Source organism: Uloborus diversus, chromosome 5 (assembly GCF_026930045.1).
Source record: "Uloborus diversus isolate 005 chromosome 5, Udiv.v.3.1, whole genome shotgun sequence".
NCBI classification, from domain to species: Eukaryota; Metazoa; Arthropoda; class Arachnida; order Araneae; family Uloboridae; genus Uloborus; species Uloborus diversus.
The window spans coordinates 148424456-148441838 of record NC_072735.1 but is presented as its reverse complement, the minus strand read 5'-3'; the positions used below and the strand labels follow the sequence as shown (position 1 = coordinate 148441838).

At 31.7% G+C, this 17383-nt stretch overlaps 1 protein-coding gene across 1 annotated transcript in view; it reads left to right on the top strand.

The window, feature by feature from the left end:
* The window catches only part of LOC129223187 (protein MCM10 homolog), a 51519-nt gene that overhangs the window by 30429 nt on the left and 3707 nt on the right, over positions 1-17383 (top strand). Inside the window, exons 13-20 of the mRNA XM_054857754.1 lie at positions 218-298; positions 1452-1544; positions 1751-1924; positions 2023-2099; positions 2589-2806; positions 12080-12209; positions 12297-12418; positions 16576-16689. Of these exons, the coding sequence (XP_054713729.1) occupies positions 218-298; positions 1452-1544; positions 1751-1924; positions 2023-2099; positions 2589-2806; positions 12080-12209; positions 12297-12418; positions 16576-16689 (1009 nt within the window). The remainder of the gene's footprint in view (positions 1-217; positions 299-1451; positions 1545-1750; positions 1925-2022; positions 2100-2588; positions 2807-12079; positions 12210-12296; positions 12419-16575; positions 16690-17383) is intronic.

Below are 17383 nucleotides of genomic sequence, written 5' to 3'. Positions count from 1 at the left end.
AAATTGATCATTATACATATGAGTAGGCATGGTTTTTTTTTTTTAGATTTCTGATCAAATTTAACTCCCTTTGCCCACACCCCGGAAAACGAATTATTACCTGTTTATTATTTTTCTTTAAACAAACATTCAAATTGTCTTTTTATGAATTATGTATGAAATTTTGTTTTTCTGTGATATATATACATGTTGATTTTCTACTTATTTTTTGCTATAGTCAGCAATGTGAATTTTGCACTTACCATGTGAAGAATGAATACAAGAAATTTAGCTCCAAGCGTAGTGCTGTGCAATCTTCGTAAGTTTCTTAGATCAATTACTTCCTTTTTACTATTTTTCAATATTTTTATCCTAAAAAGAATTGCATTCAATAAATAATGCATTGTCTTTATGGTAATGAAGTGTTACTTTAAAGTGGTCACATTTATTTAAAAATATTTTTATAACAATCGGAGGGGCAATGAAAAGGTCAGGTTCTGATCTCAGTCCTCCACCCCAGATCCTTTGAGTCTTTTTTCTTGCCTGTTTTTCTGTTGGCCCGCAAGACCTTCCTTATTCCTCCATCAAATTCCATCGTTTACCCGTCATTTTTAAACTTATCCTGCCGTGACAAAAAGATACCCACAGTTTAAAAATGTACTGCTTCTCTTAAATTTGAGATTTAAAATCATCTGAGAAATAGATCTTTTAACTGATTAGAAATTTCTACTTGGATTGTCAGAAGGGAGAGTTGGGTAGCTCAGTCAGTTGAGCATTCAGCTTTCAATCAAATGGTCCTGGGATCGAGCCTCTGTTTGAGTGACCTGCCGTTATAGCATTTTTAAAGTATGCATTTTGCCTATAAGATCCTAGTCATTCAAATTAATGCAGCAGGAATGCTCTTCCCATTTTTTGACTCCTTGATCCATCCTCCATTAAGCATACTGCACTCTGACAGATTAGGCATTTTTTAAGTCATTATCGCAATGTAGTTCATGAGTTATTGCGCCCAGTAATTTTCTACTTAGCAAATATGTGTTTTTACAGCAGTTCTATAAATTTCAAGCACGAATGCTTCTCATGGATCAGCAAGTTTAAATCTAATGCCAATTTCAATACTTTATATACATGTGAGGACTGTTATGATTAACCTTAACAAGTCTCTGGCATAGGCAACATTTATTTAGATAATGGATATGTGCATAAACTTTTATTTCAGAAAAATATTGTTTTTCCTTTCATCATTTTGTTTAAGTCATTTTTCACTTTAAAAACAATTACATTATTTAAGTATAAGTTAATCTTTGAAACCCATAATTTTGTTTATTTTATATTTCTTGGAAAGCTCTCTGTCCTGTACTATCGACCTCAATGTTCTTGACAGATCAAGAAGCTATATTTTTGAAAGTCTGTAAATACTGTTGGTTTTTCTTTAAGAATAATTTCAATATTACTTTTATTTCTCTTTTAAGGTATTCTGGAAGAGGAGAACCATGTTTGAAGAACAAAATTTTAAAAGGACAAAATGTTTTCTACGGTGGCCAAATGTATACTCCCCCTCCCAAGTACGTTTACTGTAATATTCATTTTAATTTTTTACTAATACGTGAACTTCTGGGGAAAAAAATGTTAATCCTAACTCTTTATTTTCCTCGGCAATTTGTTTTGTTTAGCATGAACTGATCTAAATTTTAAACAAGCCCTGTGGTTTTACTATTTGTCTTTAAATATTTTATTCGGCACTTAAAAACAATATATTTAATTATTTTAGCATTAAGAAATCTTCTATCACTACAAGTAAAGATAAATTGACTTTATCAAATTTGACTTTAAAAAGAAAAGCTGAAGCAGTAGAAACTGACGAACGAGCAAAAAGCATTCAAAAGATATCAGAAATCTATGGTCCTGAAGTAGCAAAAGCTGCATCAAGTAATTCAGAGTTTATGTAAGTTGCCTCTTTATTCATCTTTATGGTATACTTTAAGAATCAATATTGTTTTTGAATTTGAAATACAATTTTTTTTTTTCCTTTTTTGTCCATAGAAATACTCAACTGTCAACTCCCAGTGTTGGATCCAGAAATTTTCTGCGTTACATGGTGAAAGATATAGAGAAGAAAGGTTTTTATTTAGAATTTTTTTTATCATGATTCTTTCATTACTTATTGCATTATGAATGCCTGTGAGTTTGCCTAAACTGCTGTTCTTATTCTACTATTAAGATTGAAGTTATTTTTAAAGAAACATTTTTGCTTGTAACAATTCTTCATATGTCACATAAAATATAAACTCTTCTCAACCTCAAATCTTTGAGTATACATTGTCAGGGGCAAAGGCTAACTCTGTCAATCATAATCTGTTTTCGTATTAGGTTATCTTCCACTAAAATAGAATTACATACAAATCTACATTGTTAAATGGAGCATTAAAAATCCCCAACTGAAACAAATTTTCATTGTGTGTAACTAAATTTACCATAGACAAAACTTATTGTCATTGATTTCTATTTCATTTATCTGAGCTATAAAATTATGATTTATAACTCTATTTTGCTATTTTGTTTTACTGTATTACCATATGCATTTATCTCATTTCTTTGCTTTACCATAGAGCAAAAAGTTAGTGTTATTACTCCTGAGGAACTTTTGAAAATTCACAAGAAACAGTTTGAAGACAAAGCATCCCAGCCTAAGCAGAAAACTGACCAAGCAATTCTGCAGGATTTAATGCCAAAGCTGGGCCGAGGGTTGAATCCAGGACAAAAAATCAGTTTAAATGGTCCATCTCAGAAAGCATTCAATGCCCTTACGCCTGAGCATTATGCAAAGGTAGTATTTTTGTTTAGTTCGAAAACTTTATTGCATCTAGTAATTTTAATTATTAAAATCGTATTAAAGCAAATATGTTTTTAATATTTTCCAAAAAGAAAAGGAGTTAATACATTTCAAAACCTTGGAAATCTTTAAAATGATTTCTCAAGCTCTTTTCCACATGAGAAATAAAGGTTATAATTTTACTGCAATACGGTCGGCTTTTGCTACAACGCGGTTTGATTTACTCCAAATGGCTATAAAGCAAACTTTTCACGAGTAACAAATTTATAGCTAATGCGATTTCCTCGTCCACAACATGAATTGTTTTTGAAGGAAGTTTGTGATTGGCTACTAAATACTGATTTTGTGAATATTATTACACTCCTTTAGCATCACTGACAACGAAAGTTCTCACACCAAACTGGTGTACACATTGTGCTGTTAGTGCACCAAATAACCACTCACTATCTTTCATACTTATCTTTTTTTCATTCTAAATATTAAAGTTGATGAAATATAATGGCATCTTAGTGCGGTGTTGTTTGTGTAGATGGGAGGAAAAAGAAAGTTTCTGACAAATAAAAAAAGGGTTAAGATTCTCGATATGCTTGAACAGCTACAAAATGTCGACGGTAGCACGATAATAAATATGAGTTCATCTTCCATATGTACAATTAAAAGTCAAAATAAAAAGATATCTTTTAAAGTTCAAAACTTAGTTTCAATATTGAAACTTGCAGAATAATGTCTTAGCAAAGCTAAGAATGGAAGAGATACTCTTGTATTGTGGATTAAAGAGATTATGAAGAGAGGCTATTGCTATAAACGGAAATGTTATAAGAGAAAATGCAAAGCAACCTATTTAAAAATGTATTAGAAAACAATCTTATCATGGAGCATCATTATCTTCATTTTTTAACTCATAACGGACCTGTGTGGCCCTGCTTGCCCGATCCACCTCAAAAATAATAGTTATGTCTAGTGACGCAAAAAAAAAAAAAAAAACCTTTGAAATGTAAGATTTTGGTATGACTGAACGATCATTTCAGTGTTCAAAGTTGAAGTATTTCCGTCGTGAGCACACTTGAACCTTCCTCATTCACTTAATCTCTTTAAATTGTAAGTCCTTAAATTGTAATTCAACACTTAAATTGTATTTTTATAACTTAAATTTCGGAAAATATTAAAATATGTAATATCAAATATATTTCTGAAATATAACATATGTTTCTGTATATAAATATCAAATATATTTCTGTAAAAGTTGTTTCTTTGCCAGTGCTGAATTAATGCAGGGAAAACAAATTATTGGAACTTTGTTACGGTATAAAAGCTGACTCTCTATCGTCCCCAAAGGTTAAACTGACTTCAGTTTTGATAAAGATTCGGTAGAGAACCCCATTCCCCCAAAAGTTACTTTTAACTGCAATTTTTGACGTAAATTCAGAATATTTCTCCGAGATAGGCGCCTGATCCCGCCCCCTTCATTTTTGTAGGCAGAATACGGATTAAATTAGTTTCCCTTTACTACCTTAAATGAAGTTTTCTATTTTGAGCGGTAATTTTCAATGCTTTAATGTATTAGATACGTCTCAATGAAAAGGTGGCAAATAGAGGAACCGCCCCTGGCGACAGAAACTATGCCATTGCAATACAGGTGGGGGGGGGGATACAGTACTTCAAATGGCGACTAAAGCTGCTATTTTGACGGCAAAGGCGACTATTTTGATGACTAAAGCGAGTATTTTGTAATCAGTTGTAAAATACAGCAACTATTTTAGTAAGTGTAACTAAAATTCGTAAAAAAGTTCGTTTTTTTTTCTCCTAGAAGAAAAAAAAGTTTAAAAAATTAAAAAATCAATTTTAAGTTTACCCTCTAGTTACCACGAAAAAAAAGGAAAAGTTTTACCGCATTTAATTTTTGAAAACAATTGTTTTAAAAAGTGGGAAAATGAAATGCAATAAAACATTCACAACCAGAAAAAATGTGAAGTTTATATTTTTGAATAAATTAAGTTTCGTAAAGTTTCGTCGCGGTCGTAAAAGACCGCAATGTTTGTAACGGTATCGTTTTTGTGAGTGCGATTTTTGTAAAGGATTAGTTTTTGCAATCGCAATTTCTATTTCTCAACCATTTCTTTTTTTTTAAACTGTTTTTTGGTTTTTAATTTCTTTTATTCGTACTATACATTCATTTTTTTTTTTAAACGAGAGCTAATTTTCTTTCGATCTGAAATATGAATGTGACGCTTCGAGCTCTTTTCATACAGTCAGTATTTTACTGTTGACTTTAATTAACAGTCAGACAGTGAGAAAAATATACTAGAATCTGTCAGTGCTGGTTTCTCTCTCTCTCTAGTGTTTATTCGAGTTGGGCTAAAATTTGCAAAATATTTTTTTTAATTTCCCTTTTTAAAGGTTGTTTGGAGAAAATTTACCCCACGTAGGTCTGTCCCACTTCTTGGCATTAAAATAATGCTATTTTTTTTAATAGGAGACTATTTTAGAAATTATTTTCTGTATCTGGTGACTATTTTGGAGACTATTACTCATATTAAAGGCAACAAAAGCAACTAATTTTAGTAGTGGAACTCAGTGATAGCACTGCCCCGCCCCTTTCAGAAAATTTTGAAATTTTACAATGGAAATGTTGGTTTTCAGTTGATTTTAGAGTGATTTTATTGTACTGTTTACTGGAATGATGTGTAAGGACTTTATATTGTTTTTGAGGAAGTATATCACAATAGATATATTTTTGACTTTATTAGTCATGGTTGTTTCAAAGAAAAAGGAAATTGTAATGTTATACCAATACATATCCGATTACAGAGTATAAAGTTATTATATAATACAGCGCTGAAAAATAATTAAAGGAATGTTTTTATTTGATTTATGTAATTATTTATCATCTTTCTTTTTTAAATGGAGAAATACTTCTTTTTAATTCATGCAGCACAATTTCTCTCGCACTGGCGATGTGTGGTGACCGGGTCACACAATAAGCTGCCTATTATTGTATTTTTGGGTTTGCTTTCAAGTAAATTAACTTCCATTTAGCTGTCGAAAAATATAAGTTGTTTTACAAAATTCTTGAGGAGAAATTTATATTTCATTTAAATTCTCTTTGAAAATGTAACCAAAATTGTTGGGGGTGCGGCGCACCCCCTGGCACCCCCGTAAATCCGCCTATGGTGACACTATTTTGGGCAGTTGAAAATAATGTGCAGCATTATTATAAGTTTTATTTTAAGTTTTCATAAAATACACAAGTAAAGGTCCAGACTCAGTAATTTTACATCTGGCCAGTTGCCGCTAGACCTGAAAAACTACCACTGTCGCCGAGTTTTAAAGTACAAAAAAAAGAGGGGAGGGGGACAGTTTTCACTACTTTCACAAAAATAAATAGAACTCTGCGCATTATGAAAATCAATTATTCAATACATATTTATTTAAATGTGCAAAATTTAGGTAAAAATAGGTTTTTTAATTTTTTTTTTCAAAAAATGAATAAATAAATAAATTTGTAAATTAGAAGTTGGCAGGAAACTACATTTTAGATGAATGTTTTAGTTTATAAGAAAGTTTCTAAAGCAAATACAATTGTGCAGATAATAATTCGAATTTTTTATGAAAATCATTTAAAAAGAAACATGATTTATTGTACATTTTATGTAATATTCAATATTTTGTATTGACGTAAACATCAAATTCTGTTTTTGGAAACTTAGGTAAGTAATAGTGTCATCTATTTCCATCTTGCGAATGACCAAACATGTCGTCTATGCGAAAAATGCATGATTCGAAATAGATTTTTGAATTTGTTACGTAAAAATAGAAATAAATTCAAAATCTTTAAAAACTACAATTTAGATGAAATAGTCAGTTTTTAGCACATTAGCCTCTAAAGCAATGAAGATAAGATAATATTCTAAAGATAAAATTTTGCAATTTTCCAAGATAATAACTAAGAATTACCTGAGAAAAATGACACATTTTGCATAATTTTCAACCCCCAGTTTGCATTGCAATAAACATCTCATTCCGTTCATGAAAACGTAGGCACTTGAAGTGTCTTGCTTACCAACAGCTTGGGAATGACCAAACATGGCGACTACACCGAAAGTTAAGATATGAATTTTTGAATTTGTAGCAAAAAAAAGTAATTTAAAAAAAAAAAACCATCTTTGTGAGATTACACTTTAGTTTAAGTGTTTAGCACTTTTGCATTCAAAGCAATGAGGATAAGGTGAAATTTTAAACAAAAAACTTTTCATTTCTCAAGAAAATTACTTTAAAAATATAAATAAATTTAAAATAAAAAAACGATTTACTGCACATTTTAAGTTATTTTCATTAATTTGCTGTTAAATAAATCATCCAATTCTGCTTCGTTTTTGAAAACTTAGGCACTTAATTATCCTACCTACTTCGATCTTGTGAATGACCAAATATGGCGACTATATTTCTAGCTGAAAGCATCCATCGCCATTCCAGTAAAAAAACGATCTCTAAACGATGTTTGCCAAGTTGTATTTCTTTCTTTTTTTTCTTTTATTTATTTATTTCTTTTTTTCTTTCCTTCTTTTTGTTCTTTTGTAAAAGTGTCTGCAGGCTGCTGAAAAATCTGCGATGCACGTCTCGCGTCTCGCAGTTTCTGCTACCGGGCTGTAGAGTCTAATACGCTTTAACCTATACCTATTTAGGGCTCGACCGATGGCATTTTTTGGCCGATGGGCCGATGCCGATTGTTGGCCGATTGTTCAAAGATGGCCGATGGCCGATTGTTTTCTTCCAAATGGCCGATTGCCGATGGCCGATGCCGTTGGCCGATGGCAAAAAAAAAAGGAAAAAAAAATCAAACAGAAATAAATTGATGAGATTATCAGGGATTTAAAGGATCATTGAGTCATTTCACTCTGCTTCCTTTGTACGAATTAGGAATCGTAATCACAAAAAAAAAAATCAGATTTCGACCTAAATTTCTATTTTACGATCACCCAATTTAAACTTTTTCGGCACATATGTACATGCATATGTACCTAAGAGCATATAGATGACCGAAATATCCATTTTGAACGCCTCCTCAGATAATTATCGCAAATTCTCTTGTGATGTTTTCATGCGCGTAAACTTGCGTCACTCAAAAACGTTATGAAATTAATAGTAGGTTGAAAACTCATACGTACGTAGTATGATCTAAAAGTTCGAGGACAAGTTGTATGAAACCTTACCCTGAATAGTTCACATTACCGAAGCACATCTATCTACAAAGTAGTCACCTTGGACGACTATGCACTTCTGCCAACGTTCGTATAGCTTTTAGAAGCACTCCTGGAAGACATTTTTCGCAACCTCCTGTAAGGCCTCTTGCGCTGCTGCTTTAAATTCATCCTGGAGAAGAAGGCGACTTTCATGTTGAGGATGCACGGTTCGATTGGTGAATACTCTGATATGACAAACAAATAACATAACGTTTCGTCGGACTTAGCTCCGTATGACTTTTACCTGTTCCTAGCAAAAAAAAAAAAAGCATTTGCATGGACACCTCTTTCTTCCGCCAGGGGAAAATAAAGCTGCATCATAAAAGGTAGCGAAAAATGGCTTCTAGGAGTGATTCCAAAGTTATATGGACACTGGCAGAAGTACATAGTCCTTCAAGGTGACCTTTTGAAGGTGGATGTGCTTCGGTAATGAGAACTATTCTGGGTAAGGTTTTATACAGCTTATCCCCGAACTTTTGGATCGTACTACATACAATCTGTATAGGGCTGCTTCTCCTTTTTTTGACTGCTGTATGATGAACAAGAAAGAACAACAGCCAAAAAAAGAAAAAAAAGAAAAAAAGAAAGAAAAAAAAAGGAAGAAAAACAAAGAGACTTTTAATAACCAATTGACTTGTTTTTGTTTTTAAAATTGAACATATAACTAAAATTTCAGTAATATTGTAATAATGTATGGATTTAGGTGCACTAAACACAGTTAAAAAACATTAAATTATGTTGTTTAATCATTAAAAAAAAAGAATAAAACTATGAAACCTTCAACAAATTATGCAATTAAAGTGGAAAGATTGCACGTAGACATTTTTTAATCATCAAATTAAACAAAAAAAGGTAACAGATAAATTACAATATTAAATCATAATAGGAATATTTTTGTACTTATTTAAATTTTATGAATAGAAAAGTTTGCATTTTTCATAAAAGCTATAAAGCTATAACAGTGACATAAATTTTGCTGAAAAAAGAAATAGCCATGAAAAGAGCGAGGTTCTTAAAACGCAGCTACAATAAACAAACTCAATATTTACACCAAGTTAATAACTGAATACATATACTACTTTATCTGATGTTTGCACACATAATATTGAACAATTTGATTGTTTAATCTTTTATATGAAGCTTTACAAACAAGTCCAAATTAAATTTTTCAATTTAACAATAATTTTCTGGAATTTAAAAGAATCACATGATAGAAAATCCTTGAAACTTTTCTATAAAAAACAAAAATATCTTATTCATTGATTTTATATAAATACATAAAAATAGTTACTTACAACAGAAAAAAAATCGATCGCTATTAATGATGCAAAAAATATCGTGCACTACGAAATATAGGTGAAACAAGTATGAGAAATACGCAAAATGACATTTCTTGATCAAAATAAATAATCGTTAAATATTTACGAAATGCTTGAAACGACGAGGGAGGGTTAGCGGGGAGAGGGTCACCCTCTGATTTTGGAGTAACTGACACTTCGGCCCCAACTTCGGCCTCATTTTTTTAGTACAGAACCGCGACCACCAACGCCTCGGAAGAGTTTCTGAATCTACTTCAGCACTTCCGAAGAAAAAATTCATAAGTCCCTTTGATTTCCGAATTATTTCACCATTCAAAACGTCTTGAATCAATTTCTTACATTAATGCTTTATATTCTTTCTAAACAATAGATAAAGTTTGAAAAAGAAAACCTTTAATTTTATGAATGGTGTTAGTTTTAAACAACTCAGAAGCACAACTAGAGTTTAATTTCAGAAATTGAAGGAGTGGGAAGAGAGCAGGCAAGTGTTTTCGGAAATTCAAAAAATAGTCATAAAAAATAGAGTTCAAAATAATCATAAACATGGAGCAGAAAAACCTTTTTAAACTTTCACCTGAGTTTGTTTGGACGTGCAGTGGCGGATTTAAAATGTAGCAAATGTTGCAATTGCGCGAGAGGCCCCATAACCATAGGGGCAACGTAGGAGTTGCAAAAATGCTTATAATAAATGTTTTACACTTCTGTGATAGAGAAATAGGGCCCCAAAATGTATTTCCACTGGCCTCAATTTTTTAACTCTGCCGAATCGATACAGAAAAGACTTCATTACTGTGATTCATATTTCAAATATTGAAAAATTAAAAATTACCGTCGGTTCAACGGGAATCTAACAAAATAACCCAAAAACCGGTTTTGCCATCTCATATTTGTTTCTATGGTCGGCAATATTTCACCAAAGGATCGTCAGTCAGACGCTATATTAGTTTTGCATTGAAGTAAGTAATTAATAGCCACAAAGAATGAGTAGGCTTTTCAGAACTCCTGATCGAAAACAAAAAGAGAAGTGCACAACTAGAACGTACGCACACCCCACATGCGAAAATTTAACCTTCAACAGCTTACCATTTTTGAGTTATGACTTATGAGAGATATATACGTACATCCAGCTGCAAGAAACAACACAATAATTAACTTGTTTGGTATTTGAATTAAAAACTCTTTTAGGAGTGACTAAAATAGAAATTCATTCTGAAATTTGAGTAAATTTTATATGAGAGCAATATTTCCTCTTACTTTGTATTAAAAAGTAAAACAGAAAGGTCCTTTTTTTTTTCAAAAACATCGGCCAATTCCATCGGCTTTTCAATGTATTTTAAGGCCGATGGGCCGATGTTTTTAGCAAGTTAGCATCGGCCGCCGATGCCGATGGCTAAATTGTTGAACCATTGGCGCCGATGAATCGGCCAGGCCGATGCATTGCTCGAGTCCTATACCTATTATATGTTTTTTCATTTGTATGCTTTTTTCATACAGTCCCTTCAAAAACGTATAAACGGTGCTTCACTGTATATAAGATACTATTAACTGAACAGTACTGTTATAGTGCAGCATTTTATTATTATTACATACTGTGCGTACCGTGTTGTTTTATTTAAGTCTTTCCCTCACATTGATCATTCATTTTGTGCATCCTAAAATATTTCATGTTGAGTATGTTTTATTTTTCAAATACAATAAAAGTTCAGTTCTTTGTGTAGGAAACTGTGATTTACAGTTGAGAGGAATGCTTTAAAGCAGTTTGAGGGATGTTTATAAGTGTCTAAAAGAATTAGTTATGTTTCTAAAAAATATGCATACATACATTTTTCCACATTGCGAAGTTTCGACTTACGCGAGAAGTCTTGGAACGCATCCCTCGTGTAAGTCGGGACTTGACTGTAGTTATCAACATTTTTAATTTTAATTTTGGGAGATTCAAGTTTTTCTTTGCCACTAGGTGACCCTGAAAGCAATTTCTATAAGTGCATGGTAAATTCAGATTGAAAGTGCATGGCAACTTAACTGTACCTAAACCTCACCTTTGTGACTAACTCTTGCCATTCAGAAATTATTGTGGTGACAGAGGACTTTAGCAGACCCTGTTAATTGTTGTTTTATTATATGTTTTTGATGATGGAATAAGTTTAAAATTATTTTTCAAATCTTATCTGGTTGATCATCATTTAATATGATTCTTGAAATAATCATAACAGTTACAGCAACTGTATAATTAATGACAAGAGTACATAATGTGAAATAATAAAAGCGCATGCAATGCGGTTTTATCTGTTATTAATTTTATGGCTCTGAACGTTTTGAATAATGCTGCCATTTGTAACTTATAGTGTGTACCAGCTCCCCCCCCCCTCCCCAAGCATTTAGCTCTATTCTGAAAATTTTGGATGGTTTAGATTTTTTTTTTTTTTTTATATGATAAAAATTTTGTTATTGATTGTCTCACATAAGATACTTGTTTGTACAATCTTATTTTTAAAATGCTTTTAAATAATTATAAGCATGGTAATTTTTTTTTATTAATGAGGAATTTCTTATTAATGCTAACTTTTTTTTTTTTTACAATAATGTAAAATATGGAATTATGCGAAAACCTTGATTTAAGCCTCAAAATATAACATTTGATGTTTTAAAATTGATAATTTCATTGGATTTGATTGGAAACAAGGTCATTATTGAATACTTACTTACAGTTAAAGGCCATCAAAAAAATCCAACAGAATGGTCCACTTAAGAAAAAAGATCCCAATTCTGTAAAAACTTCTCCCGAAGGGCAGAAAAAAGTGGAAAGTGTTCTTGATAATTCAGTTCACCCAGAGCTAGGTAAGTTACTTTGTTATATTGAGGTAGTTTTATTTTTTATAATTATTACTTAGATAGCTTCAATTTTTCAATTTACATTTGTTTTAGATGCAATGGATGCAGATGAAAAAATTCTTTCACAGCCTAGCAGATTAGGAATCAATTTAGATCAAGAAAGAATTAAGGAAATAATGAATAGGAAATCCAGTCACTCATATGAAGTAGAAACGGTTAGTGATTTCTTTCCCATAATAAAATTTAACTCAATACAATGTCAAAACTTTATGTTTTTATAGACTTGGTGTATTGTTTTCATCCAATTTAGTTTTCAGTGTTTTGTATACAGTACATCCTCGATATTTCGAATCTCTGGGGACGAGAAAAATTTTCGAGATAACGAGTTTTTGAAATATCAAGGTTTTAAAAAAATTTCACTAGTTTCTCTCACAATTGCACACACGTATGCTATATGCATTTATATATGTGCTATGGGACCACGATCAATAAAGTAGTCTTCAATATTTTACTAGATTTGAAATTTTATAACTGTCAAAAGTGCACAGGATGAGATTTTGAAATGAACAACAATTTCAACTTGGTTTTTTTCACCTAAAAATTTAAAAATTCTAATTTTATTTTCAATCATTCAGTAACCCCACATTCAAAAAGTTCTCAGCAGCCATTTTCCGTTTTTGCTTGAAAACTGACAGACGAAAAATTGACCCCCTTTTCTCAAAGTGGACGACATGTTCGAGAGAAATGCACAAAAATTTTAAACTCTGGGGAAAAAACAGCACACTTGCCTCATACCAACACCAACACTCCCCTATTATCTTGCCCCAATCCCCTATTCACAAAATTTTCTAGAAAAGGGATGAAAAACGTTTAGCAATTGTCCCTGGAACTGGCTTTACAACAAAAATTGCCAAAGAAAAACAACTATTGAAGCTTGCTTCTGTGCAAAAATTTTGACACATCAAGGGTTTCAAAAAATAAATTTTGAGATAACTATGGGAGACACATAGGGGTTTTTATAGAAAATGCTGGGGAATTTTTTTTTTTTTTTTTTTCTAGACATCAAGAGTTTTGAGATAAGGAGGTTCGAGATATCAAGGTTTGACTGTATTTGTTGTATTTTAGCAAAAATTCTACTGACAAAAATAAGTAAGAACTCAAAAATATTCAAAAAAAATTGTTTCCCATTTAACTTTAAAAATAAATGCAGGCATGTAGTTAATAAAATTACGGGTTCAATTAGTTGGCTCTCTGTTTAACCTTGCTTTACTCACAAAACAAATTCTATTGAAAAACAATTTTTTGCCATCCTGGGCCATCTACCATACTATCCATTAAAAGCATAATAAAATGAAGTCTGTTTAACGTCTGTTTTCTAAAGATAAAAGTGCCTTGTAGGAAAATACAGCAAGGTCAACTGTTTTGCAAAGACAAATATTTCATAAAGATTTAAAAAAGAAAAATCAAACAACCCATGGGTTTTAAGAATATCACTAAGAATTCTTGTGAATACCAGAATACCAGGAAAGTGTGGATAACATTAGGAAATTTCATAGAATGAGTAAAAGAAGCCTGTTGCAAAACTATGAAAACAAAAGACCAATACTTTTATTAATCACTGCCCCACATAGGGTGCGTCTTATAATGCACTTTTTGAAAAGTTTTGAATTTCTTATGGGGCACCCTTTTAATTGCTTCCTTTTGATGAAAAAACACTCACTTAAAAGTTTCATAGAATTAGAACAAAATTTAGAGGTTGCTACCAGCGATTAAAATTCCCTATTTACCCTATTTTTTCACGTTCATTGTGAAAAAATAGGGTAAAAATATATTCCCAATTTTCTATTGCAATATTTGACATCAACATGAATTTGGGTTGGTTGGGGTAGAAACATAACCAAAATACTTATTTCCTAAGCATACAAAAAAAATAACAAGCATTTCATGGTTGCTTTGCTGTGTAATAATGTCAAACAAAAATCATGCAAAAGTTCCACTACACCATTCATATCATTGGTATACAATTTCAGTCTTTTACATTCACCAATATTGTAATTTTTTCCCCTTTGTATCTAGTAATGTGAAATATACAAGCCTTTTTCTGATTGCTACTCATCATCCAAACTATTTGATAATATCTCTTCAAAAAAAAAAAAAAAAAAAACTTGATGAAAAAACCTTAATGGTGAAAAATCTGAATGTTAGTAATGAAATCCTCTATTTTTTTTTTTTTTCCTTTGGCTTTAGTTCTACAACATCTGCTGTTCAGTGTTTCACTGGAGGAGTTGTTCTTTTAGGTTTCTTTAAGAAAGAGACCAATTTGGAGTTTGATCTCTTCATAAATGACACGTAGATGTCAAATAAAATTACTTGAAGCAACAGTTTCCTTCTTGTAAGTGAAAATGCTTTTCAACAACAAAAGATCAAATCTAGACAAACTTTATTGCAAATTCTTGTTCTCCAGAATCAGTCAAAGTATCAGTTACAACAGAGGCTAGAAAAAAATAAAAAACTTTCACTACAGTAGATTCAGATTCTTCATGATTTTATTTCTTTCAAAATTTCTTCTTTTCACGCAAGTTCTGTTGCCTTTTTAAATAGAACTTTATTTCTTACCGATTACGCCTTGTCCTCCTAGTTTTCTGTCAGTTAGAAGTAATTTCTAGCCTGGAAGTGAAATCTTGCGCAAAGTATCATCAGCAAGAGCAAGGTCAAGCAAATAATCTAATGATGGATTCCAATAGTTTTGTTTTTCATTCTTGAAATAGAACTCTTTTAATATTCGTTTTGAGTTCTTAGCTGACAACTTGTGTTTCTTTGAGTTGCTAACCAACAGTTAGTTAAGAGGTTGAGAGTTGATTGTAGCTACAGTTAATTAACATAATTTAATACAATATGAAATAATTTCAGTCAGTAACAATCTAATTTATTACTAATTAAAATTAATGACAAAAAGATAACATAAATAAATATTATAATAATAGATGCAGAAAAAAAAAATCAAATTTTGCAGCAATGGTAGCAACCTCTAAATTTTATTCAATTTTTATTTTTATGATATGTGAATTTTTTTTTCATCCAAAGGAACAAAATTAGAGGGTGCCTCATAGAAAAATAACATCTTCAAAAATAAGACGCATCCTACCCCGCACATCCTCCAATTAACCTTGAACTTACAAATTTAACTTCCTTTTTAACCAATTCAATACCCTAGCAAATTTCAGACATTAGTCACTTGCAGTGTGAAAGTTTCTTACATAGAATTTTTAAGTTGGAAACTTTGAAACAATTTTCTTATAAGAAAGATTTTAAAAATGTATGACTTTAGGAGGCATGCATACGATGTAAAATTTCTAAAAGTACAGTTAGAAACTTTTCGTGTGCATGTGACTGGAATTTTTAACAAGTTGGTTAAATTAGAAAAAACAGTTGCGTGAATTTTAACACAAAAGCCATTGAGCCTGAAAACAGGAAAAGTCTGACTGACAGTTGAGGATTTTGTTCCATAATTGTTTATGAACATATCGCACACATAAGCACCGTTCACACGGACCTTTTCCACCGCAGAAAAAACCTGCTTTAAACCGCATTCCAGTTATATCCCTGGTAAATGTGGATGTTTTTTCCTCCTGCTTTCAACTGGGGTAAATGTGGGGGTTTTACCCAGAATGCACTTCACAAAACGAGTTTCTTTATTAGTTGGGTATAGCCACTAAAGATGCTGGGTAAAACCGCTTTCTCGGAAACAGGGTACAAGCTTTTTTCGCATGTGACCGGTGAATTTTCCAACTAGTTTTTATAGAGCTAGAGCGGGGAAATGCAAGGTACAAAAGTCTCTTGCGAACACGGCTATAGAATGAAAGGGGCTTATCTCAAAATAGCTATTATATAAGTTGTGCCTGTGTCACACTTCATCCTCCCTCCATGGTAGGCAGCATATTAAGAGCATCAACTAATATCTAGCAGCTACTGTTATTACCAGAATAACAAAAGGTCAGCTTCATGTGTAAAGCTTAATAAAGATGCTTCCAAAAAATGCAATTTTTGAGTTGTGCACCTTCATTCTACCTGTGCTATATATTAGCAGCAAAGTCTTTAAAGATATATGCATGAAAGAAAAATTCTAAGCAAACTAATGAATTTTTTAGACAGTTCTTAGCATGAAAAAAAGAATGTTGAGTTCTTCCAAAAATCTTAAACAAGTAGTTTTATTTTAATTTGTATGGAATGAATGCACAAATTAATTTTAGGATGGGATGAATAAAAATTAAACTCATCACCAAACAGATTAATGGCTTTGCATTACAATTTCAACCATTACTCCCATGAACAGCTTTGTCTTGACTATAATTGCATCATATGTATTTTTTAGGAAGAAATTGAAAGAGAAGAGCAATACTTTAATCGTCTAGAAAAGAAAGAGCAAATGGAAGATAAAATGGCATCAACCATGGAAATAGTTTGTGATGTTGTTTCTTGCAAACAAGTAAGCATGTCTTTTAATGCATTACATACAGACTTCTATCAGTTTTGTTTTAACTGATAAGTGTGAACTCAATATGCAATAAGACTTTCTATCTTTAAAATATTGAGTAAAACTTTAACTGATAAGCAAGGGTGCCCATATGCAAAATTTTAAGGGGAGCTCAAAAATTTTCCTTATGGTTTAGCAGAATATTTTCCCCATGGAAACCGATTTCACTACAGATTAGCGATATTGAAATTTGACATTTTTAATAACTTATTCATTAATGACTGGAAAAGTAATTTTTATACATTTTTGCAAAGAAAAAAGCACTAAAAGCAAGGAAGTTCTCATTTCTAAGGGGGGCTTGAGCCCCCTCTTGCCCCCCCCCCTATATGGGCGCCCTTGCTGATAAGTGCAGGGTTGCCAACTGCTTCGCATTTTGCGGAGTTGCTCCACAAAAATGGCGAAACTCCGGGACTCTGCAAAAAAAGCTGTTTTTGTTCCGCATTTCTCGGCCGAATGCTCTCAAGCTTATATTTTGCTATTATTGTGTCAATATGGGAAATTAAACATGCTTATACTTAAAGATTGTAATATTGTTTAGCTGTTTTATTAATTTTAAAAATAATTATTTTTATATTAATACTTAAAATGATTATCAAAGCTCTAAGCAATTTTACTTTAGTGGTTTTAATTATTTTTATTGATTTTT